The sequence below is a fragment of the Chiloscyllium punctatum genome, chromosome 9 (assembly GCF_047496795.1).
Source record: "Chiloscyllium punctatum isolate Juve2018m chromosome 9, sChiPun1.3, whole genome shotgun sequence".
Taxonomy (NCBI): Eukaryota; Metazoa; Chordata; class Chondrichthyes; order Orectolobiformes; family Hemiscylliidae; genus Chiloscyllium; species Chiloscyllium punctatum.
This window is the reverse complement of record NC_092747.1, coordinates 18,678,254-18,704,524: the sequence shown is the minus strand read 5'-3', so window position 1 is coordinate 18,704,524 and position 26,271 is coordinate 18,678,254. Positions and strand designations below refer to the sequence as shown.

General features: G+C 42.4%; 2 protein-coding genes across 7 annotated transcripts in view; one reads left to right on the top strand and one right to left on the bottom strand.

Moving 5' to 3' along the window:
• The window catches only part of tubgcp5 (tubulin gamma complex component 5), a 74,225-nt gene extending 69,647 nt beyond the window's left edge, over window positions 1–4,578 (bottom strand). For all 5 annotated transcript variants that reach the window (XM_072576962.1, XM_072576963.1, XM_072576965.1 and 2 more), the window contains exon 1: window positions 4,379–4,578. In XM_072576962.1, the coding sequence (XP_072433063.1) occupies window positions 4,379–4,497 (119 nt within the window). In that variant the 5' untranslated portion in view covers window positions 4,498–4,578. The remainder of the gene's footprint in view (window positions 1–4,378) is intronic.
• A 56-nt stretch (window positions 4,579–4,634) lies between these two features.
• On the top strand, window positions 4,635–24,621 carry chst7 (carbohydrate (N-acetylglucosamine 6-O) sulfotransferase 7). 2 transcript variants are annotated; one of them, XR_011961478.1, is made up of 4 exons: window positions 4,635–4,763; window positions 20,432–20,537; window positions 20,680–20,781; window positions 24,276–24,621. XR_011961478.1 is itself a non-coding variant. In XM_072576960.1 (3 exons), the coding sequence occupies exon 1, from the start codon at window positions 15,645–15,647 to the stop codon at window positions 16,911–16,913; it is 1,269 nt and encodes a 422-aa protein (XP_072433061.1). In that variant the 5' UTR covers window positions 14,787–15,644; the 3' UTR covers window positions 16,914–20,537; window positions 20,680–20,781; window positions 24,276–24,621. The 2 variants fall into 2 exon arrangements, 1 of the variants encoding a protein (XP_072433061.1); XM_072576960.1 differs by lacking the exon at window positions 4,635–4,763 and having other exon boundaries at window positions 14,787–20,537.
• The last annotated feature ends 1,650 nt before the right edge of the window (window positions 24,622–26,271 follow it).

Here is a 26,271-nt window from a genome sequence, read left to right as displayed (position 1 = left end):
TGATTCTGGGACCAGCTCTCAGATGCCCCACATCCAGAGAGCTCTGAAAAAAAGAAAAAAAAAAGAAAAAGAAACAGGAGAACATGAATAAAGATTCGTGCACCTTGTGTCTTTCACCATGTCTCACACTTGCACATACAACATGGGTGCTGGGGAAAAAAATAAGCACTACCGCAGTTAGGCGGTAGTGTGGGGGGTTTAAAAAAAAACAGGAGTGCCAGAGGTTAAGAAAAAATAAGAACAAACAAAAAAAAACAGGAGTACATGTATAAAGATTCGTGCACCTTGTGTCTTTCACTATGTCTCACACCTGCACATGCACAACATGGGTGCTGGGGAAGAATAAGCACTTAAAAAAAACAGGAGTGACAGGGATTCTGTAAAACAAAAGAAAAAAAAAGAAACAGGAGTACAGGTCTGAAGATCTCCTCATGGGTCTGCTCCTGGGCCTGGCCAAACTGGCCATAAACAGGTCCAGGCAGCGGGCCGTGGAGGGGGTCATTAGGGCCGACTGTCAGCCCCTCTTCTGCGGTTACATTAGAGCCCGGGTGTCTTTAGAAAAGGAGTATGCGGTGTCCAACAATGCCCTGGAGTTGTTCGGGGAAAGGTGGGCACCGCAGGGAGTGGAGTGCATTATTTCCCCCTCCAACTCTATTTTGATTTAATCCCTGCCCTCCCCTTCACTGTTTGATCACACAGCATTGCCCTTTGATGTGAAGGGCACTGCTTGTCACAGGCCACACAGGTGTTTCTTTTCTTCCTGGTGGTGGAAACCGAATAAAGATTTGTGCACCTTGTGTCTTTCACTGTGTCTTACACTTGCATACACACAACATGGGTGCTGGGGAAAAAATAAGCACTACCGCAGTTAGGCAGTAGTGTGGGGGTAAGAGAAAAAAAAGTGTCAAAAAAGAAAAAATAAATAAACAGAAGTGAGAGAGGTTCTGTTCACTCTGAAAGCTGGCTCTTGAGGGAGCTGGACCAGTGAGTGGAAAAAAAAAGAAATAGGAGTATTTCACAATGTCTCACACCTGCACACACACTTGGGTATGGGGGGAAAAATAAGCACTACTGCAGTTAGGTGGTGGTGTGGGGGTAATGGGAAAAAAAAGAAAAAGAAATAAACAGGAGTACCAGAGCTTCTGTTCTCTCTGGGAGCTGGAGCAGTGTGTGAAAGGACTCTTCTTTGTTGTATCAAAGGACGGGACAATAAAAAGAAATAGGAGTATTCGGGGTTCTGCTGCAAGCTGGCTCAGTATCATGTACTATGCATGTGTAAATAAAGAGTGACTTGGGGACAGGATACCTGCCTTTGTGGACTTACACAGTTGCTGGTTTGCTCACTGAGCTGATGGGTTGTCATGCAGATGTTTTGTCACCAAACTAGGTAATATCACCAGTGCGACTTCCGTGAAGCATTACTGTTCTACTCTGCTTGATATTTAGATGATTTGGTCTGTTCAGTTGGGTGTTGTCAGTTCTGGTTTTTCTCTGCAGTGGTTTGTATATGGAGTCTATTTCCACAGGTTTGATGATGGCATTCTGGGCTGAAAACCAGGCCTCTAGGAATTCCCATACGTATCTCTGTTGAGTTTGGCTGAGGATGGTAACGTTGTCCCAGTCAAATTGGAGGCCCTCCTTATCTGCATGTATTGAGATGAGGGAGAATTGGTTATGCTGTCTCATTATTAGTTGGTGTGCCCGTATCCAGATTGCTAGTTTTCTGCCGATCTGTCCAATGATGTGCTTATGGCAGGTGTTACATGAGATTTTGAATGGGAGTCAAAAAAAGTGTGGTGCTGGAAATGCACAGCCAGTCAGGCAGCATCCAAGGAGCAGAAGAATTGACATTTCAAACACCAGCTGTTCCTGATGAAGAGCTTATGCTTGAAAAGTTAACTCTCCAGCTCGTTGGATGTTGCCTGACTGGCTGTGCTTTTCTTGTACCATACGTTTTGACTCTGAGCATCAGCATCTGCAGTCCTCACTTTCTCCCAGTCTAGGAACGGGAGCTGATTGTTGTTCTCCTCTTTAGTGAATATGTTGTTGATGAGATGATACGTTTCCTCTAATTTAATGTGTTTGATGACAAATGTGTCATCCATGCATCTAATCCATTGCTTTGGTTGGATCGTGGGAAGGCTGTGTGTTCCAATCTTTGCAAGACTGCTTCCACTACAAATCCTCAGATGGGTGATCCCATGGGTGTGCCACTGATTTGCTGATATTTGTCTGTTGAAGACTAAGCAATTGGTGAGGCATAAGCCTAGTAGTTTGAGCATATTGCCTTGCTTATGGTGTTGTTGAGGGTCAACGTTTCTGGTTCTTCTAGTGGTGTCATGTGTGTTTCTTTAGCTAGTGGCACATCAATGGAATTAAACAGTGCTATAATGTCAATTATACTATGATTTCATCATTGTCAATTTTTATGTTTTTGAGGTTAAGGAATTCCTGGGTTGAATGCATGGCATGGGTTGATCTGTTAACAAGGTGTTTCAGTCTCTGTTGTAGCTCCTTGGCCAGCTTATGTGTCAGTGTGCCCAGTAGAGAAACTATGGATCTGAGGGGGGTGTCTGGTTTATGCACCTAGGGGAGTCTGCAAAAGGGGTGGGGAGGGGTGTTTCATTCTGAGGTAATCTGTGTTGGCTATCTGTCCAGTCTGTTTGGGTTTATTCAGTAGATAAATGTTTTTGTTTTCTCACTGGCGTGGGGTCTATCTCCACCTGTTGGTATATGTCGGTCTCCACAAGTAGCACCTGTGCTTTTTCAAGGTAGTCTGGTTTGTTTATTATGACAGCCTTGTGCCCTTTGTCCGCTGGTAGGATATGAAGTTTTTATCTTTCTTTAGTTCTTCAAGGGCTTTTCTTTCTGTTGTATTGAGGCTGTTCAATTAATTTCTTTATTTCAGGGTTGGGACTATAGTTTGTCAGATCAACTGTTGTGTTTCGTCTGAGAGTCCATTGGTTTTCAGCATCAATTCAAGAGCAGCTAGGAAATCCGTTTTGTTAACGTCTCTGTGATTATAGTAAAGTCCACACATTAGGGGCAGCTTTCTCAGTGTCTTTTAATGCTCTGTTGGATAAATTTCTTATCCATGAGTCTGGTTTGTCCTTGTCCTTACTGTGAATCAGTTTGGTCAGTTTCTGCTGTAGTGTAAGTTTCTTTTTCATTATAGACTTGTGTTATTTGATGATGGCAGTCCACTGTTGGCCAGTCATGATCAAGTATAGTGATATTTGCCACACAATTTCCCTCTCATGGTTATGGAGTTACTTCAATACCCAGTCAAAGTTGGCCTGTTCTCTTGTTGGTTCCTCAACATATCAGCTCAGAAAGCCATCCAAGATCTTTTTCCTGTGGTGGGTGAGTCCAGAACTAGAGGGCATAGGTTTAGGGGGAGAGGAAAACATTTCAAAACAGACCAAAGGGTCAACTTTTTCATGCAGAGGGTAGTGCATGTGGAGACTAGTACAGTTACAGCATTTAAAGGTATCTGGATGGGTATATGAAAAGGAAGGGTTGAGAGGGATTGGGGGCAAGTGCTGGCAAATGGGACTAGATTAGGTTAAGATATCTGGTTGGCATGGACCATTCGGACTCAAGGGTCTGTTTCCATGATGTACATCTCTATGACTCTAGGAATTCTTCTAAAGTATTGTGATGATTTTGATAGCACCTCCATACCTAGCCCTCCCTCCCACCCACTCCCCACACCCCCTACAATCCTTCCAAGATCTTTGAGGAAAAACAATATTGATCTTTTGCCTCAATCTCCCCTTATATTAGTTTCTCCACCACTCCCCAGGCTCTAAACTGCATAATTTTCTCCTGAAATCTCCTTTTAAGTTAGTTCTTAAAAGGCCATCTATTTTAGTCAAGCTATTGATGTCTGGCCGCATGCGGCCCCCTTACCTGCCTGAAATGGTGTCAAAGATTGTTCCCTAACACCCCAGTAATCTGAAACATACGCAGAAAGGGCTGCAGAAACTCAGCGGGTCTGGCAGCATCAGCGGAGAGAAAAACAGAGTTAACATTTCTATCCGTAAACTGTCTGGGAAGGAGGGATCACATTGTTAAGTTAAAGGCGATATTTAACAGCACGCTTGTTGTTACAGCCACTGAATATATAGCTTCCAAATTACACGGATTCTCAATATTGTGAAAAAAAATCACACAATATCAGGTTATAGTCCAATAGGTTTAATTGGAAGCACGAGCTTTCGGAGTGTTGGTCCTTCAATACCTGAAGGATAAAGGAGCAGCGCTTCGAAAGCTAGTGCTTCCAATTAAACCTGTTGGACTATAACCGGGTGTTATGTGATTTTTAAACTTTTTACACGCCAGTCCAAGACCGGCGTCTCCAACTCATCGATATTACCTGACATTAGACCAGGTGAACTGCAACGCCATCTGGAAATCAGGATCATCCTCCGGGACCCCACTAATGTATTGTATCAACTTCTTTAAATCCTTCTCGAACTTATTCCAATGCGCCATGAGTGTAAATTAAAAGCGGGAACAGTTCCTTTTCAAACAAGTCACCCGCAGACCGGGCCTGACGCCACTGCCGGAAGTGACCCTCCCCTCCCCCGGAACCACTAGAAGATCGTGCCTGTTGCCATTGGAAACCCGGCAGCGCGCGGCCGGTTAGGTGACCGTTTAATTTCGAATTTCAACATCTTTTCAAACGTCCAGGTGCCGCGGAGGGTCCCCGGCGGCTTCACGATGCAGATGTTTAAGAGGCCTGCAGTCTGTAACGTATTGTAATTATTTCCATGCACAAATGTTCATGGTTTTCCGTTTTATCGCACGTCGCCTGAGTGATATTCCGAATTTATCATACAATCCGTACAGCGTGGAAACAGGCCATTCGGCCCATTGAGCATCTCCCCACCCCTACCCCTATAAACCTGCATTTTCCATGGCTAATCCACCGAGTCTACACCAGGGGTGGCAGATGGAGTTCAACCTGGATAAACGCGAGGTGATGCATTTTGGAAGGTCGAATTTGAAAGCTGAGTATAGGTTTAAGGATAGGATTCTTGGCAGTGTGGAGGAACAGAGGGATCTTGTTGTGCAGGTACATATATCCCTTAAAATGGCCACCCGAGTGGACAAGGTTGTTGAGAAAGCATATGGTGTATTGGCTTTCATTAACAGGGGGATTGAGTTTAAGAGTCGTGAGATGTTGTTGCAGCTCTATAAAACTTTGGTTAGACCGCACTTGGAATACTGCGTCCAGTTCTGGTCGCCCTATTATAAGAAAGATGTGGATGCTTTGGAGAGGGTTCAGAGGAGGTTTACCAAGATGCTGCCTGGACTGGAGGGCTTATCTTATGAGGAGAGGTTGACTGAGCTCGGACTTCTTTCATTAGAGAAAAGGAGCAGAGGGGACCTAATTGAGGTATACAAGATAATGCAAGGCATAGATAATCTCTAGCTATCGACCCTATTTCCTAGGGCAGAAATGACTAACACAAGGGGTCATAGTTGTGAGCTGGTTGGAGGAAAGTATAGAGGGGATGTCAGAGGTGGGTTCTTTACAGAGTTGTGAGAGCATGGAATGCGTTGCCAGCAGCAGTTGTGGAGGCAGGGTCATTAGGGACATTTAAGAGACTCCTAGACATGCATATGGTCACAGAAATTTGAGGGTGCATACATGAGGATAAGTGGTCGGCACAACATCGTAGGCTGAAGGGCCTGTTCTGTGCTGTACTGTTCTATGATCTATCCCTGTGGGTAATTTAGCACAGTCAGTCCACATAACCAACACGTCTTTACATTGTTGGTGGAAACCCACGCAGAGGGAGAATGTGCAAATTCCACACAGACAGTTGCCTGAGGGTGACATCAAACTTTGAGGCAGCAGTGCTAACAACTGAGTCACTGTAGGTGGAACTTGAAGCTGGACATTCCTGGTCCAGGATTAGGGTTGTTACCATGGTGCCTCAAGAGGGTCCTCTGGGTCTTTTTTGCAAAACCTTTTAACCTATTTTTCCCTAATCAACCTATTCAGATAGGTTATTACATAGCTCTAGAACAGGTGGGATTTGAATCTGGACCTCCAGATCCAGGGATAGGGACACTACCACTGTGCCACAAGATGCCCCCCACCCTATAGCTGGAGTAACTTAAATTCAATGTTAAAAATGTGGAATTGGTAGTGCTTGTTAACAGTTTTAACTGGTAACATGCAAATGTAGTGATGGTTAAAAGACATCTAGGACACTTGTGGCACATGATAGGGCCCCTACTTCTCAGCCAGGAGGCCTGTGTTCAAGTTGGTGTGTAATGGTATTTTTGAACACGCGTTGAGGAATTTTGGTTAAATATTTTTTGAAAGCCACAGTAGGGGGCCCTCTTGTGATGTAGAGAGAGAATCCCCAGACCTCGACCAATAGGCCTGGGCTCAAGTCCCACCAGAGGTGTGTGGTAACATCTGAACAGATTGATAAGAAAAATAGGTTAATTAAAAATATATATACCTAGGGCATAGTAATAGGGTCCCTACTTCTGAGCTAAGAGGCACATGTTCATGATGAACTTGCTCCAAAGGTATTTAACAGTATCTCTGAACAGGAAGATGAAATTCTGGACTTGAAAGAGCTCTTGTGATTTAGTGGTAGTGTCCCTAACTCTGGGTTGGAATGTCTGTGTTCAAGATACACCTGCCTTGAGCAAGTTGATTTAAAAGCAAAGTTTGAATTGAGATGTACTTTCAGTAATGGTAACCATGTAGCGATTATTGACTACCAGCATTTGTATTTGCTTTAATGCCCCTTTTTATAGTGTTCCTGCTTTTGTGTTCATATATAATTGACAACTACTCAAAGCATTACAAGCAATGTAAATTTTCAAGTACAATTACTTGGACGCAACACCCTGGCACTTGCTCCAGGAAAACTTAACTGGCCTTTCTTTCTTTCTTTTACAATTATTTTTATTCATAAAGTTTTGAAAAAACTGCAAAATGATGTCAGACTGTGGTAACACTTTGTGTATAATGTTTTTCCTTGTATTTTTAGATACATATGGCAATAAATCTTAATCTACTTGAATATAAACATTTGGCTAAAACATTCTGGAATTTGCAAGAAAATTCAACTTACCCCAGGACTGCATGTTCCACTCTATATGATGGTGATAGTCTTAATGTGTAATGTATTTTGTAAATATTAGGTACAGAATATAGGGGAGGGGAGGAGGAATCTGTTCCGCGATCGGTCAATAAACACTAGCAATCGGTCTGGTTCTTTAAGACTTCACACTTTATTACTCACGGCCAGGCACAGATCATCCAGAAACAGAGGTCAAACACTTGCGTGTTCCTCTGAGGAACTGCACACATGGCTTAAAACAAAGACATTTTTATACTTTTCTTAGAGAGGTACAGGCTACAATCGTACAGTTCATTGAAACAATAACCAATCATTTTAACAAAATGGTTTTATTGATAGCAACTTAACCCAATGATATTTCCTGAGAACCAACCTTGTTTTCCAAAACTCAAGTCATTCTTATCTCATGAACTGAGTTTTTGCACCTGCACTTGAAGGTCAGTTAGGATGGCCAATAGTGTTGTATCTAGTATAGTTATTTCTGTGCTGTAAAGGAATTATTGTCTGCAAATCTTTGTTGAGACATACTGTGGTCCAGTCAATTATGCAGCTTCAGTAGGGTTAAAAGCCATTTTATGCAGCTTTAAGCAGAATTCCAAGATTCCAAAGGATCCTTTCACATTCGGCAGAGATTTTCCTGCACATCTAAACACCTCATATACTGTGTCTGTTGTCTCAATGTGGTCTCCTCTACATTGGGGAGATAGGATGCCAACTCATGAAGCATTTGAGGGAATATCTCTGGGACACCAAACAACCCCACCACCCTGTGGCTGACCACTTCAACTCCACACCCAACACTGCTTCTCCCCACCCGACCCCCTGCCACACCACATTCTGCCAAGGACATTCAAGTCCTGGGCCTCCTCCACTGCCAAATTCAATCTACCTAATGCCTGGAGGAAGAACACCTCATCTTCTGTCTTGGGTCCCTCCAGGCACACAGCATCAATGTTGCCTTCACCAGTTTCTTTATGTCCCCTCCCCCACCTCATCCCACATCCAACCCTCTAACTTGGTGCCGCCCTCTTGAACGGTCCATCTTCTTTCCCACCTATCTGCTCCACCCTCCCCTCTGACATATGACTATCAACCCCCCCCACTTGCATCTACCTATCGCCTTCCCAGCTACCTCCCCCCCCCCCCCCCCCCCTTATTTATCTTTCAGCCCACTTCGCCCCACCCCTCACATTCCTGATGAAAGACTAATGTCCTAAACGTCGACTCTCCCGCTACTCGGATGCTGCCTGACCTGCTGTGCTTTTCTAGTGCCATCCTTTTCGACTCTAATCTCCAGCATCTGCAGTCCTCACTGTCTCTACATCTGCAAAGGTCCTACTGACAACTGCCTGTGTTTAGTGGCACCTGGCTAAGTGTCCCAGGGCATTGTCTGCACGTCTTTTTCAACATTATTACCTTGTCCTTCTTTTCCTTCAAGAAAGGATGTTGTTAAACTTAAGAGGGTGCAGAAATAATTTACAAGGATATTGGCTGTACAGAAGGGTTTAAGTTACAGAGAGAGCCTGCAGGAATATTTTTCCCTGGAGCATCGCAGGCTGAGGGGTGACATGAGAGGTTCATAAAATCATGGATAGGATTAATAGACTAAGTCTTTTTCCCAGGATTGGGGAGTCCAAAACTAGAGGGAATAGGTGGATGTAAGTTTGCTCAACGAGCTGGAAGGTTCATTCTCAGACATTTCGTCATCATACTCTGTAACGTCTTCACTGAGCCTCTGGACGAAACACTGCTGATGTTTCCTGCTTTCTATTTATAGATGTTTAGGTTTTTTTGGGTTGGTGATGTCATTTCCTCTGACAATAGACAATAGGTGCACGAGTAGGCCATTCTGCCCTTTAAGCCTGCACTACTATTCAATTTGATCATGGCTGATCATCCTCAATCAGTAATGTCATTTCCTGTTTTTTTTTCTCAGGGGGTGATAAATGGGGTCTAAGTCCATGTATTTGTTGATAGAGTTCCGGTTGGAATGCCATGCTTCTAGGAATTCTCGTGTGTGTCTCTGTTTGGCTTGTCCTAGGATGGATATGTTGTCCCAGTCGAAGTGGTGTCCTTGCTTATCTGTATGTAGGGATACTAGTGAGAGAGGGTCATGTTGTTTTGTGGCTAGTTGATGTTCATGTATCCAGGTGGCTAATTTTCTGCCTGCTTGTCCAATGTAGCATTTGTTACAGTTCTTGCACGGTATTTTATAAGTTACATTGGTTTTGCTTGTTGTCTTTATGGGGTCTTTCATGTTCATTAGCTGCTGTTTTAGTGTGCTGGTGGGTTTGTGCAAGAACTGTAACAAACACTACATTGGACAAACAGGCAGAAATGCATGAGACACTCATGAGAATTCCAAGAAGCATGGCTTTCCAAAAGGAACTCTATCAACAAACTCTGATTTAGACCCCATTTACCACACCCTGAGAAAAAGAACAGGAAATGACATCACCACAGGTATTGACATCGCCAATCCAAAGAGCCCCCAAACATATAAATAGAAAGCAGGAAACATCAGCAGTGCTTCTGGTCACTACACATAAAGGAAAACTTCCTGGATTAGTATTTCAGTTGTCACACTGGACTCTTCTCCATGGTTTTCTAAGGTCAAAGAATGAGCTTTTCTCTAACATGTTGTATGCTGATGAGTTCTAAACAATATCCAAAAGATATTATAAACCCAGGCATATAATTTCTAATGAATGAGTCCAAGCAATTAGCTTAAGCTAAATGACTACGAAGAAGTGCCTGTTTAAAGGTCACAAAGTATGTTGTGCCTTTTTTAGAAAAAAATCCAGGTATCTCTTCTTGGTCTTTGCAAATGTTACGGCAAGGAGGCGAACCTTTCTGTTAATTAAACCATACATTCAGAAAATTACACCTCGCCTTGTAAACAGTTAAAAATGAGTGACAGAGAACTCCTAAATCCCACTATTTAAAGAAAATAACACCAATTTATTTTCTTACTCTAAAAGTGAACTTTTAACAAAGAAAACTATTCACAGATCTAAGCCCCCATTCTATTAACAGGATACTCTCTGACTCCAACTCTATAACAATATACTGTTCCAATAAAACATTTATTAAAATTACATTAGCTTAATCTCCTAATTCTCAGTCTTTTTCTTCTCCACTGTCTTCAGTTTTCCTGCTGCTGATTTCCCTGGGTTGTCTTCTTTCTTTTTACTATGAATAGGCTTTACATGAAAACATGCTTTTAGATAGAGAGTGTTTTCTAATTTCTTTCAGAGCAACATGTTAGATGGGTAATTAGCTCTCCAGCAGTTTGTCTCTCTATGGCAGTTGCCCTCTGACTGATTTTCAAAATGTCCGTGTTCTTATCTACTCCAACATCAAATCATCTCATTGGTTCAATGTTGGCAAAACAATAAATTCAAACTCAATTAGGTTTTAGTATCCTGCGGCATAATTTAAACTGATTGCTGTTTTGACAACAATTTGAATATAACCAACGAAAACTCAGATATCCATTTCACAGCTAAATGTTACATATTTTCAATTTTCCAGTACACTCTAGGACTGCCACCTAGTCATATACACAGATGCTTGTAATCTCTCAGTTCAGAACAGCATTCTCTCGTCTCTTAAAAGTACACTACATACCTTCAACTTCATGACAGTAGATGAACCGCTGTCTGAAATCCTTTGAACATGTTTCCTCAACAAAAGTATTAATAATGAAGTTTCTTAATAACTCTTGCCAGATCACAGGTTTCAGATGGTTCAAATGAAATTTGTCTCAAGGGTATACTTTAGCTTGTATTTTCCCTGTAGTGGTGCCAGTGTTCATTAAATCAAAATGCATCTCTCCAACATCAATCTCTAAACCACTCATTCAACTCTCTAATCTTATTTGCGCCACACCAATTTTCTGTCGCTGAAGCAATGATCCAAACATTATTATCCTTGAGCTTCTGCTTTTTAATTTTGCTCCTAATTGCTCACACTCCACCATTTCCTAGTTCCACCAATGTTACTAGTACAGACAGACGTCAGGAACTGGATCCTTTCCCTCTCACTGCAACTCAGAATAGATGTCCCAAATTCTAGCACTAGAATGTCAACTTTTTTTTGAAGTGTTGTTCTCAGTTACAAAGAATGATGTCTAAATCCCTGACAATACCTTCTGCTATAATCACTGCAATCTTAAACACAACCTCTCCCACCCTCTCACATGAAGCACCTCCTATACAGTGGTGCCATGGACTGTTTGCTCATCCATCCTGCAGATACAACTTTTCACAATTAAGTTTGGAAGAATCTCAAACCCGTCAGACAATTGAAAATGCAGAAGATCCTCTATTTTGGTCTCCATACCTGCCTCATAGATAGTTACATCTGCCTGATGATTAGAATTCAGAAGACTCAGTCCGAGGGCTTTTGACTGAAACAAAGTGTCCAGGTAATCTTTCTCCTCAATGAGGCACTGCAATGTCCTGTGATTCTTATTGTGTCTTAAGTAATTAATTATTTTCATAATCAATTAAATCAATATTTCATCTCATTGCTTACCACACTAAATTACATCAATAATACAAAAGACACTGCCACTTAAAAGTAAGAAAATGGGTACAATAGTTTCCTGGGGCCTTGATCAGATGGGCAAATGCACTGAGGAGTGGCAAATGGAGTTTAATTTACATGTTAGGTGCTGCATTTTGGAAGGGCAAATCGGGGCAGGACTTGGACACTTAATGGTAAGGTCCTGGGGAGTGTTGCTGAACAAAGAGACCTTGGAGTCACAGATAGATAGGATATTGAATAAAGCATTTGGTATGCTTGCTTTTATTGAACGGTGTCTTGCGTGTAGAAGTTGAGAAGTCACGTTGTGGCTGTACGGGACATTGGTTAGGCCACTTTTGGAATACTGCATGCAATTCTGGTCTCCCTGCAATAAGAAGGATGTTTGTGAAACTTGAAAGGGTTCAGAAAAGATTGACAAGGATGTTCCCAGGCCTGGAGGGTTTGAGCTTTAGGAAGACGCTGAATAGACTGGGGATATTTTCCCTGGAGTATCAGAGAGTGAGAGATGACTTAACAGAGGTTTATCATATCATAAGGGACATGGATAGGGTGAATAGACAAAGTCTTTTCTCTTGAGTGGGGTGTTCAGAACTAGAGGGCATAGGTTTAAGGTGAGAGAGGAAGATTTAGAAGGGACTGAAGAGAATGGTGCATGCATGGAATGAGCTGCCAGAGGAAATGGTGGAGACTGGTACAATTATAACTTTTAAATGGCATCTGGGTGGGTATATGGATAGGAAGGGCTTAGAGGGATATGGGCCAAATGCTGGCAAATGATACTAAATTAATTTAGGATACCTAGTCATCCCAGATGAGTTGGACTGAAGGGCCTGTTTTCATGTTGTACAGCTATATGACCTCATTCTGCTGGTGTCCATCATTAATCATTTAAAGGAATATTTTAAAATACTTACATTTTTCAAAATGTCATCACTTTACACATGCACCCTAACAAGAAGTGCAAACATTTCATGCACTGTTCCTTACCATGGTATAGGAGGAGAACTGCTCCCTCAGCACACTGAACAGACACAGCCTTCTGCTCTGTGTCACTAATGTTTATTTTCCCTGCCTTGCCCGGTCCATGAACAATGAATTATACTGAATCTAAGTTTGGTTTGTGTAGAATCCTAGTCATGGAAAATTATGTGCCACACCACTTCCTACAGACTTCAAAAACTTAGAAGTGTTTGATGTTTCGGGATTCCTTTTATGAATGAAGCAACTGTAGAAATAATTGCAACTAAACTGTAACTTGATCACAGAGTCTTAGAAATGTACAGCACAGAAACAGACCCTTTGGTCCAACTCATTCTTGCCGACCAGATATCCTACACTAATCTAGTACCATTTGCCAGCACGAGGCCCATATCCCTCTAAATCCTTCATATTTATATACCCATCCAGATGCCTTTTTAATTGTGCTTAAGGCACCACTAGAGCACTGAGCTTCAAAATGCCTGTTGTTTTGGTGCTACCTGCACTCAAACAACACTCATAATGCTGATAAACCAGGCGCTAAGTAGACGAATTTTGCTGCGAAGATGTATAGGCAGAAAGCTTTTATAGCATCAATTCTGAAAACTCTTGTATGTTATCTGAATTCAACTGAATTTGTGACCAGCCACCTCACGTTGTGTATCAGGTCATCTTCATCATATGCCTTTGCAATTCCATTATTCCACGTACTGGCTTCAAATAGTTACTGGAAACGTAAGTAACATTCTTCCAAAAAGTAGGTCAACTTCTAATTTTAGCAAATCCAAGACGATCTTTATAGATCTGTTAATAAGATATAATACTTATGAGATGGAGACTGAACATCATAACTGATTTGTTTAGGTTATGTGAAATCACAAGAAAAAAGTGTAAAATAATACAGCACGAAAAGTCTGTCAATACTCGTTAATTTCGAGTTAGATTGTAATTAGTGCGCTTGGTGAGAAGTTAACAGTATGATTTTCAAGTTTCTCACCAAGTCCGACAGCATCTACGGAAAAACCGTTACGACCAGACTCAAGTTCTCTCTCTCCACAAATACTGTCAGACCTGGTGGATTGATTCCACATTTTCTACTTTTATTTCAAATTTTGATTTCTGTGTAATTCTGGTGTTCAGAGTCCTCTTCCGGCTCTGAAGCCAGGCGAGGTGAAATTTCCGCTTTATGTAGACTCACCTTTGCTCTTTCCGGATGAAAGGATTTCACACACTAACTGCAGTGTTGGTGTGAAGCGAAAACATTTCACACTCTACACCACAGCTGGCGTGCAGCTGTATCTTGAAACATGTAACTAATCGCGCAATCTGTCACTGTTTCATCCCACAGTTCTCGAGGGTTGAGAGCTATGCAACATCTCGTTAGTTACCCGATTCAAAAGAGTTGAATGCTTTGCTTTCCTCGCAACGTAACTCTTAATCTCTCAAAATGCGATAGAGAGAGGCACAAGGGACAAGAATTGCTGCTAGGTTTTTTTTAAACTTTTTTTATATTTTTACCCCCACATTGCCGCCTAACTGCGATAGTGTTTATTTTTTTCCTCGCACCCGTGTGTGTGCTGGTGTTGAATCCACTTTTGCATGTGGCGGGGCATTACGAGTCAAATTAAACTTCAAATAACCTTTTACAATTTGCTGATGACATTGAAAGGCGACTGCCCTGAGAGATTTCATTATCTGGTTCAAAATCACACAACACCCAGTTAATGTCCATCAAGTTTATTTGGAGGCACTAGCTTTCGCTGCGTGTTCATAAGGACTCCGAAAGCTACTGCCTCCAAATAAACCTGTTGGACTATAACCTGGTGTGTGTACACCCCAGTCCAACAACGGCACCTCCAAACTATTATCTGGTCATGTTCTAACTTCGTCTCTAAATCACGAATTTTGCAACACCCCTCTCTTTAGCCACATTGTTGCCCGGGCGACGGTGTTGTTTGGTCCAATTTTCTCCAAAACATTCAATTCAGAATTTGATGTAGCGTTTTACCCTGAAATGGTCTGCACTTAAAATCACAATAAACCTTTGTGCCAACTCAGTCTTAGTCGCTCATACACACACATTTCCCTCACAGTTACAAACATACAATCAATCTCTTTTACGAGTAAATCCCCGCGAATGCTGGAAATCTGAAATGAAAACAGAAAGTTGGGGAGACTCCGCAGGTTTGGCACTTCTGCAGTACTTTCCGTTTCTGCCTTAATCTTCCTCACCTTGCAGATCCAATCACACGCGTCTCAATAATCATTTCCGCACATACACACTGAGACTCAATCTCTCCCTCACAAATTCAAATCACTCGGACACAACCCCTCAATCTCTCTCTGTCAACAATTCATAAACGGTCACGTATCTATATCACGGGTTCTGATGAAGGGTCAATCGACCCGAAACGTTGACTCCGATTTTTTCCACAAATGCTGCCAGACCTGCTGAGCTTTTCCAGCAATTTTTGTTTTTGTTACACATCTATGAGGTCCTCTCAATCTCTTCCCCTCACATGCATAGATATTCTCATTCACTGACACTGTCTCTCTCACACACACTATTCTCCATCTATCTGTGTCATGCACATACTAAAGTTTTCCTCATACACTCACACGACACTTCTCTCAACTGCCATTGTCCCACCTACGCTGTTTCTATGGTTAAGCCCCTGGGCGGGTTTCTGGAGTTGTACTTAATTCGGACGCAAGAAAGAAATTCGCTTTTGCTTACGCGGGTTTGACAAAAACAGCTCCTGAACTGGTGTGAAAGAGAGGCGCTCACTCACACACACACTTCCTCACTCTCTCAATCACACACCCTCTCTCACACAGACTCTCTTTCACACATCCTGTCTCACTCAATCTCACATACACACTTTCATACACACACTCACTATCTCTCTCTCTCTCTCACACACACAGTGGACACAAAGCCAGGAAAGAGAACCAAAACAAAGGACGTATTTGGGAGTGAGAACTAACACAGATGCCATGAAGCTACTCCGCACCAGATGTCTGACCTTGGTCGCCATTTATTCACTGCTGCTGTTGACCATTTCGTATTTCTTGGACTGCCGCAAAAAGCCGCGGGCTCCGGGCGAGCAGCAGCAGCAGCAGCAGCTCCTTGCCAGGGACTGCCCGGACATTGTAGCCCAGGAGGTTTGGGCGGACTGGGGTAACGCGACAGCGGCGGCGGGAGGGACGGGCAAGCAGCACATCTATCTGCACGCCACCTGGAGGACCGGCTCGTCGTTCGTCGGCGAGCTCTTCAACCAGCACCCGGCCGCCTTCTACCTGTACGAGCCCATGTGGCTCATGTGGCAGGCTCTGTACCCGGGCGACGCGGAGAGCCTGCAGGGGGCGGTGCGGGACATGCTGCGCTCGCTGTTCCGCTGCGACTTCTCGGTGCTGGGGCTGTACGCGGCTGCGGCCTCAGCGGCGGCCGCAGCGGCCCCGCTCAGCACCCGCACCGTGTTCGGCTGGCGCAACAACAAGGTGATCTGCTCGGCCCCGCTGTGCGGCGCCTACAGCAAGGAGCGGGTGCAGCTGGTGGACGGCGCGGTGTGCGAGCGGCGGTGCGCGGCGCGCCCTCTCGAGGAGCTGGAGCGGGAGTGCAGGAAGTACCCGGCGGTGGTCATCAAGGATGTCCGGGTGCTGGACGCCGGCGTGCTCTTCACCCTGATGCGCGACCCCTCGCTCAACTTCAAGGTGGTGCAGCTGGTGAGGGACCCCAGAGCCGTGCACAACTCCCGCCTGAAGTCCAAGCAGTCCCTGGTCAGGGAGAGCATCCAGGTGCTGAGAAGCAAGAGCAAGAGGTCCCAGAGGGACAGCAAGGGCTCCTGGCTCTCCAGCAGAGCCCAACGGGCCGAAGCGTACGTCTCCAAAGCACTGGAGGTAATCTGCGAGGCTTGGAGCAGGGACCAGGCGCTGGTGAAGCGGGCTCCTGACTGGGTGCGGGCTCGCTACCTCACCGTCCGCTACGAGGACCTGGTGCTGGAGCCCCTGGGCAGCCTCAGGACGCTGTACGCCTTCGCCAACCTGACGGTCACGCCGGCCACCGAGAGCTACGTGTGGAACATGACCCGCGGCGTGGGCTACTCCTCGGACCGGCCCTTCCTCATCTCGTCCAGGGACGCGAAGGAAGCCGTCAGCGCCTGGAGGAAGAGGCTGAGCCTGTGGCAGATCCAGCAGGTGGAACAGAGTTGCCAGACGGCGATGAAAATGCTGGGCTACCGCCAGAGCAGCGTGGACAACACGTAGAGTCCTCCCCAGCAGCACTCAAAGAGACTGAGCCAAGGTAAACTCAACCATACTCACAGGGTGGAAAATAGATGTCATGTTACGGAGGCTTCATCTACTACGGCTTTTCAAATAAAAAAAAGCCAAGAAATTTAGATTGGAAAATAGATACCTTTGCTTGATGGGTACAAACAATGGACTCTGATTCTAATGCCATCAGAACACAGACATACTTGTACTGTATTTATTTCTAAGTCAAATCCACCTGAGGCACATCATCTAAGCTGACAGCTGAGTCAGAAGTACCATTTTTGGAATGAGAGGTTATGTTGGGACATCCGCATCCACCTGTGCAGGCAGATCGGAAATATCCCATGACATTTCTTTTCCCAGAAAGAACGGGACGCCCTCTGAGAGAAACGAACAGCTGGAAATTAGAACTGGGAATACCCAACAGGACAAGCAATGTGTAGACAGAAACAGAGTTAACGTTTCCGGTCGGTAGCCGTTTGCTGTCGGTCCGGTCAATATTCAGTTCTTGAACAATACCAAAGGAGATCAACAATCAAGCATCTCATTGTTGTTCGCGGGATCTTTCTGTACGCATTTTTAATATTCAATGTAAATAGAAAACAACAACCGTCCTCAGATGCTCATAAAGATCTCACCACACTATTTTGAAGAACATGGAGACCCCAACATTATCCCTTTCGTAATTTTAATCAATCCATTCAGATATGTTATAACACAGCCTTGGAGCAGGTGGAACTTGAACGCAGGCCTCCTGGTTCAGAAACATTTATCCCTCCCTCAGACCACATCGTCCTTTTATATGGCCTTGCTGTGCGTACATTGGTTGTGTTTCTCAACATCAGCTGTGCAAAACTTTGAAGTGTCATGACAAAGTGAAAGGTCCATAGTGTTTTTAAATGGCTACGATTAGAAAAAAAAATCACTGCCTATGTTGAGGATACAAATGGTGCTTTATAAAACTGCTTTGTTCATTTTCAAGTGTCAACATCATCATTCAGGTGAAGTTTAATGCATTTGATGATCTACAGATTAATTAGTTTCTACCATGAAGGAACTCTGGTTTAGTACTGACATGCATCTGATAATTTAGTGTTCAATTTTTCATAACCAATTTTCTCATTTTCAGTACTTTTGTAATCTAAAAACTATTTAATTAAAAATGTAAAGAAAAATGATGTTAAAAATTAAAGTATTTAGCCACTTGTGTCATATTTTTACTTCAGTTGAGCACACATATTTTAGGAGATAGTGAGGATGGCAGATGCTGGAGAAGTCAGAGTTAATAAAGTGTAGTGCTGGAAAAAACACTGCAGCATCAGGATTGAGTCCTGATTAAGGATTAAGCCCAAAATGTTGACTGTCTTGCTCCTTGGATGCTGCCTGGCCTGCTGTGCTTTTTCCAGCATCAGACTTTATCAAAGCACACACATTTTGCAATGCTTCCATTTTTGTGCAAACACCATATTGGTTATATCATAGGAAATCCATGTGTTATAATTATTGTTACAACATGGCAGTGAACCCCTCTTAATTAAACCAAACACCCAGAAAATCTCACCTCCCCTTGTAAAATATGAGTGACAGAGAACTCCCAAATTCCATTATTTAAAGAAAATAACATCAATTTATTCTTTAACTCCAAAAATGAACATTAAACAACAACTATTCACAACTCTAAATCGTCCTTTTTCTTAACTGCTTATTACCTGCCTCCAACTCTATAATAATATTGACACAATGCTGGTCTGGTACAAGGTTACTTTGCCCTTGAATTGTTTTTCTGAGAAGGGGTAATTGGCCAGGATCCATTGTGTCTGAGGTTTGAATGGTTCATTGGGGCCTTGTTGTTTACCCGAACAGATAGTGCTTCAGGCCAAAAGCTCGAAACGTTTTTTGAAAACTAGTATATCAAGGGGGCATGGCCAGCTCTCTAGCTGTGCAGTTGAGAACTTTATTCAGTTCAGGACTGAGTTGAGTAAAAGTCACAGGGGAAAATGGAAGCCTTCTCTCTGTCCTTCTGCCCTTATGATTTCAAACTCTAAGTTGCCTGTGCCATTGTTTACTGTTTGGGACTGTTGCAAATATTTTCAGAACAGCATCATTAAGTTAGGTGTGGATAGGATAAGTTATCCGGTATTCTGTTCTCTGTTCTTTGTGTTTCATTCTGTAATTCTGTAAATAAATTTTGTTTGTTAAAACTTGGCAGTTAACCCAGCTAATTTACTCTGGGAATATCCATTGTACACCTAACTAAACAAATAGCAAAGTTACGGTGTGGGCGAATTGCTTAAAAATGTTTCGAGGGGTCTGGCCTAGTTCATAACAATGTACCGTTCCAATAAACACTTATTAAAATTACATCAATTTAATTTCAAAACCATACAGCGGCTGCCAGCTTTGGTGTCTTTCTTCTTCCAGCTAAAGATCTATCTGGGTCGTCTTCTTTTATTGCAAATATGTTTCATATGAAAAGGTAACTTTAATAGAGAGTGTTCCTAATTTCTTGCTCTGTCTCTGTCTCGATCAGCAGTTGTTCTGTCTGATTTTCAAAATGCCTGCCTTTTTTGTATCCCCTAACATTGGATCATCTCATTGGTTTGATGTTGGCAAAACAATAAAGGTTCAAACTCAATTGGGTTTTGGTATCCTGGGGCATAATTTAAACTGATTGGTTAAATTCAAATTGTTGTCAAAACAGCAACCAACTCAGCTGTCCATTTCACAGCCAAGTATTACATATTCTCAATTTTCCTGTACACGCTGAGTTTGCTCTTGTAAGCTCTCAATGCAGAACAACATTCACTCTCTCTCAAAGGTACAGTACATGCCTTCAACTTCATAACATTATGAACTAGCATGGGTCGTGGAAACATTGTTTGATGTTTGTGATCAAGTATGTTTCTTAAAGAGGGAGCTCCCTCCCCAGCTCCATGATCCCTTACTTGCCTACCCTACTTCAGTAATATTTTGTTTCATCGCCTTCATTGTTAACTGGTCAAGACTTAATGTAACATTACACTTCAGTCAGTGTTATAGAGTTATACAGCATGGAAACATTCCCTTTGGACCAACCAGTCCATGCTAACCCTAATCCCAAACTAAACTACTCTAACCTGCCTGCAATTTCCCTTATCCCTCCAAACATTTATTATTCAAATGTCTTTTAAACACTGTAAATGTACCCGCATCCACTGCTTCTTCTCGAAGTTCAGTCCACATACAAACCACCCTGTGTGAAAAAGTTGCCCCTCATGTCTTTATTCTTGTCACCTTAAAAATATGCCCTCTCATTTTGCAATCCCCCTCCTTTGGAAAAAGACACCTGCCATTCACCTATCGACACCCCTCATGATTTTATAAACTATAAGGGCATCCCTCAATGTTCTACACTCCAGTGAAAAAGTCCCAGTCTATCCAGCCTCTCCCTATAATTCAAACCCTCTGGCAACATCCTGGTAAATACTTTCTGAACCCTCTTCAGCTTAATAATATCCTTCCTATAACAGGGTGACCAGAATTACACATAGTACTCCAGAACTGGCTTCACCAATGTCCTGTGCAACCTCAACGTGGTGTCCCAACTCCTATGCTCAAAAGGTCTGAGCAACGAAGGTAAGTGTGCTAAACATCTTATCTTGCAGCTTCTGCAAGTTTGACAATTAATATTGAATTACAAGTAATTTTTCTTGTGCAAGTGAGAGTTGGGATTTGGTTTGAGATTACCTAACCCCATTTCCTTTACTATTGTGCACAGGATTATTGTTGGTACAAAAGTTTAAATCTAACTGAAATATATAAAGTTCAAATACCACAGAACAAGAGGCACAGTAGAGCAAGTCACTTCAGCACCAATAAGGTAATTATTCTTGCTTTTTGACATCAAATATTGGAATGTTTTACAACATAAATGGGACAAACTTCCACTCTTCATTTTTACTGTTGTTTGTCACAGTGTCTTTATTTCATAGAATCCCTACAGTATGGAAACAGGCCCTTCAGCCCAACAAGTCCACAATGACCCTCCGAAGAGTGTCCACACAAACCCATTCCCCTACTCTATTACTCAACATTTACCCCTGACTAATGCACCTAACCTAAATGTTCCTCTGATATCGACCCATCAATATGGAAAATTGCCTTGACATGTTCTGTCCACTCAAAATATGACAAATCCAACCCAGTTACTACCCCGTCAGCCACTCCTTGATCATTGACAGCAACACTAACACATAATAACTGATGCTTAGTCAGGTGTCCATCAGAGCCATTTAGCTCCTGACACATTACAGCTTTGGTCTAAACACAGACAAAACAGCTGAATCCCAGAAGTGGAGGTGAGAGTAATTGCCCTTGATATCAAAGCAGTATTTGATCCAGCGTAGTATCAAAATTAATCAATGGGAGTCATGGAGAAAAGTTTCCAATGGCTGAAGTCATACTTAGCAGAAAGGAAGATGTTAGTTGTTGGAGGTCGATCATCTCAGTCCTAGGACATTAATGCTCAGCATAGGGTCCTAAGCTCAACCATCTTCAACTGCTTCTTCAATGACATTCCCTCAATCATAAGGTCAGAGGTGGGATGTTTATTGATAATTAGACAATATTCAGTACCATTTGCAACTCTTAAGAAACTGAAGTAGTCATGGTATATAACAGCAAGACCTGGATAACATGTGGTTTTGCGCTTACAAATGGCAAAAGATATTCAAGCCACTCAAGTTCCAGGCCGTGACCACCTTCCAACTATGGCCACTTCTATTTTGCTTTTATACTATGGGTCAGTTAGCTTAACATCTGTCAGCAGGAAATCCTAGAATTTATTATTAAGGATGCAGTAGCAGAGCATTTATGAATTCATCATATAATCAACTAAAGTCAACATGGTGCATGAAGAGGAAATCATGCTTCATGGTGAGATAAATTTAAAAAAGTAAGAAGTTTTGAAATTGCACCTCTGCTTCACTTCACCCAATACAATAGCCAGTCACTTCCCTCCTCCCTGTTCTTTGCAAACAGATACTCATACTTACAGTTTGTTGTGATGCCATTGATTTTGTTTTTGAAATTTGGTATGTGCTGATTCCTAGTCTGTGAAATTGCCCCTCCAAATCATAAGTAAGCGAAGGCCTGAGTTTATAACATCCCCTCCACAGTGTTTCCAGGCAAGTCTGCTACCTCCCTGACATGCAGGTAAGCGAGGGAAATAATATCAAAGATGATCTTTTATTTATTTTTACATGGAACATGGACATCAATGGATAGGTCAGTATTTATTCCCCTTCCCTAATTGCATTGGAGAAGGTGTTTCTGAACTGCGACTTTGAGTCACTGCAGCCACAGAGGGATTAGGCACACCCATAGTACTGTTAGAAAACAAATTCCAAACTTTTAATGCAACAACAGCGAAGGAATGGTGATATAGTTCCAAGTCAGGATCGTGTGTAGCTTGGAGAGGAACCTGCATGTAATGGTGTTCTGTGCAGCTGCTACCCTTGACCTTCTAGATGTGAGACATTTGAGTGGTTGGGAAGTATTATTACAGGAGCCTTGATGAGATCCTGGCACAAAATTGTGACCAAAGGTTGTGGAAACCTTTGGCAGTCTATGCCTTAACATGATGGAGAAATAAATGACAAATGACAATTCAGAAAAAATGTTGAGAAATATATTTTGAAAACAAGAACATGGAAAGGAAATCCACCTTAAATGGTAAGATGTTGAATGGGGTAAACTAGCACAAGAATGTTGATGTATGAATGCAGAGTTCATGAAAAGTGACAGCATATGCTGATCTGGCCATAAAAATATACAAACACAAATCTTGGCTTTATGTTGCATTTGTGCACGTTCATGGTTAGTTGAGCTCCATTATACAGTTTAGTACATCCCATTACAAGCAGGCTTTCAAAGCAATGGACAAAGTGAGGTATAGAATTACTAGGAATGTACGGTCATAATTATGAATAGTTTTCCGCTGTGCTGAATGCTAAGGGTAATTAAGTAGAGGTCTCCAAGATTGTGAAACATCAGTTGTGATAGATTGTTTCTAATGGTTGCCAGGAGGTTAACAAGAGAAACATAATTTAGGAGACCACATTAAGGATGAACAAGTAGGAAAGTGGAAATCTACACCATAAACAAACTTGGTCATGCAAATCTGTAATAAATTCTTTGACAAAATAATTAGGTGTCTGCTGTAAAGATGATAATTAAAGGATAATGGGACCTAACAAGAGGGGAGATTGGACTTAGTGATTAAGAGAGAAAATCCTCGGTGCTTCCTGATGGAGTCAATAACCTATTATTCCTGTCATGCGATTTCATGATTTTACTTCTGCCTTGGCTTAGATCAACTGGCTCAGAAAGAATTGAAAGTTGAACTTCCCTATTCTATAGTTTGCATGCCTCAGGAACAGAGACTTCTTGTGTAAATCATATGATGGTTGAGATTTTTATTTCATATTGTTGCTTTGTTCATCTAATGATATTCATTTATGACTGGGTTCCACATACCTTAAGTATTTAGCACAAGTGATTTTTATCCCTTACGGGAGTCAAACATTGACAGACAATACGATACAGGGTGAGAGGGGTGAGCATATCACCACTAAACTGTGAACAAGTCTCACCAAACAGCAACTAAAATCAGGAATATCTCCAGTATTGGTTTGTTCTTTCCTAAATTTCTTACCAAACTCGGTACATAGCTAACTGATCTTAGCTAAAGTGCACAGATCAAACCTCAAATGTGGTCCTGACTTGACCTCAACAGCTTTGTCTGTACTGGCTCTGTGCTTCTATCCAAAAGTTTACTTGGACATGCATTCTAACTTAGCTGAGAATTGTGAACATTAAGAACGTTACTAGTTGACAGGATTTTAAACAAAATATATTTCTACTGTGGTCACATGATATGAAATGAAAATGACTAAACATATTGGGATGTGACAGTTTTGAGGTATTCTGGATTAGTGGTGCTGGAAGAGCACAGCAGTTCAGGCAGCATCCAACGAGCAGCGAAATCGACGTTTCGGGCAAAAGCCCTTCATCAGGAATAAAGGCGGTGAGCCTGAAGCGTGGATATCTCTCTACGCTTCAGGCTCACCGCCTTTAGTCCTGATGAAGGGCTTTTGCCTGAAACGTCGATTTCGCTGCTCGTTGGATGCTGCCTGAACTGCTGTGCTCTTCCAGCACCACTAATCCAGAATTTGGTTTCCAGCATCTGCAGTTATTGTTTTTACCAACAGGTTTGAGCTAATCTATCAAGTTTCCATGCTGAGATCTTCAATCTTGAGAGCTGGTTAATGTGTTTTTGTATTTTTTTTTAAGATTAGATTTGTTTCCCTACAGTATGGAACCAGACCCTTCGGCCCAACAAGTCCACACCGACCCTCCGAAGAGTAACCCACCCTTGATTAATGCACCTAACACTATGGACAATTTAGTGTGGCAAGTTCACCTGACCTGCACATCTTTGGACTGTGGGAGGAAACTGAAGCACCTGGAGGAAACCCACGCAGACACAGGGAGAATGTGCAAACTCCAGACAGTCACCTGAGGCTGGAATCGAATCTGGGACCCTGGTGCTGTGAGCCACCCTATTGATGCCACCCTATTGATGAAATTGAAAGCAAGATATTGCATTGACTGTGCCTATTAACTACCTTCGGTACATTAAATTAGTGATTGCAGAGGATTCCCTTGATTTTACTTTGCAGAAGTCAAAAACAAATCTCAGGAAATGTGTCTAGTTTCTATTCTCTATAAGGTTTCATCTTATTTTTAACTGGGAACAGGAGAGCTACAAATTGGGGTGGGGGGTGGGCATGTGGGTGGTAGAAAATACCATTCCTGAAGCTTGATCTCTGGAATTACCATTCAGTCCTGAATATTGGTTATTAGACAGTGACTGGCTAAAGCAGTTGAGATTGTTGGGGGTGGGGGGGTGGGGGGGTGGGGAGAAGATGTTACAGTTTGTAACATCTCTGGGAATCCTTTCTGTTTTTATGTATTTTAGCATGGTGGATCCAGGTCTGGATCAGAAACAGGCATGCTGGTTTTTAAAGGGAAACTTAGGGCACTGTAAATAGTGAGTAGTTGGTATCCAGCTGGACAGTTGAAGATGGTATACTGCACTGTCTTCAGGCTGAGGTTGTACTTTTGCAATTGGAACATTGTCTTATTGCAAAGAGATGCTGCATAACCAGAAAATGGAAGTACTTGGTCACTGCTTGCTTTCTGAAATGAAAGGAGGAGCTGAACCAGCAACAGAAACTGCTAATTTGCCTTTCATCCAGTTGTGTTCAGGCTCCTTGATGCCACACTTGGTCAAATAGTGCCTTGATGTCAAGTCCAGGCAATCTCTTTTCACCTTTGGAATTCATCCCTTTTATCCATACTTGGAATAAGACTGCAATGAGTCATAGTCATAGAGATGTACAGCATGGAAACAGACACTTCGGTCCAACCCATCCATGGCGACCAGATATCCCAACCCAATCTAGTCCCACCTGCCAGCACCCGGCCCATAAGGGTTTCATGACTCATTGGGGTAGTACATTGGTACCTAAGCTATTCCAGGAGTCATCACAAAATTTGAAGTTTTTAGAAGTTGTTGTTAAAATCCCCAAAACCACCCAGTTTGTTAGAAAGCATAGGTTTCTGGACTTGATACGAATCATTATTTATGACAAGTTATTAGATTCTACCTGCACCTAAATAATTAAACTAAATTAAATAAATTCTACAAATTAAAACTATAATACTATATATACACAGACAAACAAACAAACACGAGGGAAAAGCACAGTGAGTGAAAACTGGTAAAACAGATCCATAGCCTTTGTTCACAAGATGTGTTGAGTTGATTCTTGTTTATCTGAAGGTTCCTCCTTGAACTTTATTTTTCCAAATACATCCACTGGTTTATAAGAGGCACAGGGTGGTTGGTTCACTTATGAAATAATCTAGTCAAAAGTCACAACTTGCAGATTTGCTGAAGGAAAGATAAGCTGATATTCTTCAGATGTAAAGAGCTTACTGCAGAGATTGGAGAAAATGTTTTTAGCTGATGCAGAACTACTGGTTTCTGGTCTGTTTTGCTCACAGTATAAGCTGTTGAGCTGTCTGACAACCAATCGTCTTGCTGCTTGCAGCCACATGACCCTTGTCATTGATTAAAAGTTAAAAATCATACGACACCAGTTTATAGTCCAACAGGTTTGTTTGGATGTACAAGCTTTCAGAGTGCTGCTCCTTCATCAGGTAGCTAGTGGGGCAGGATCATAGGACACAGACTTTATAGCAAAAGAGCATAGTGTTGTACACGGATGTGATATATTGAACA

What these genes read in the sequence shown, in the direction of transcription:
- chst7 (XM_072576960.1), top strand. Translation starts at nt 15,645, where the DNA reads ATGAAGCTACTCCGCACCAGATGTCTGACCTTGGTCGCCATTTATTCA.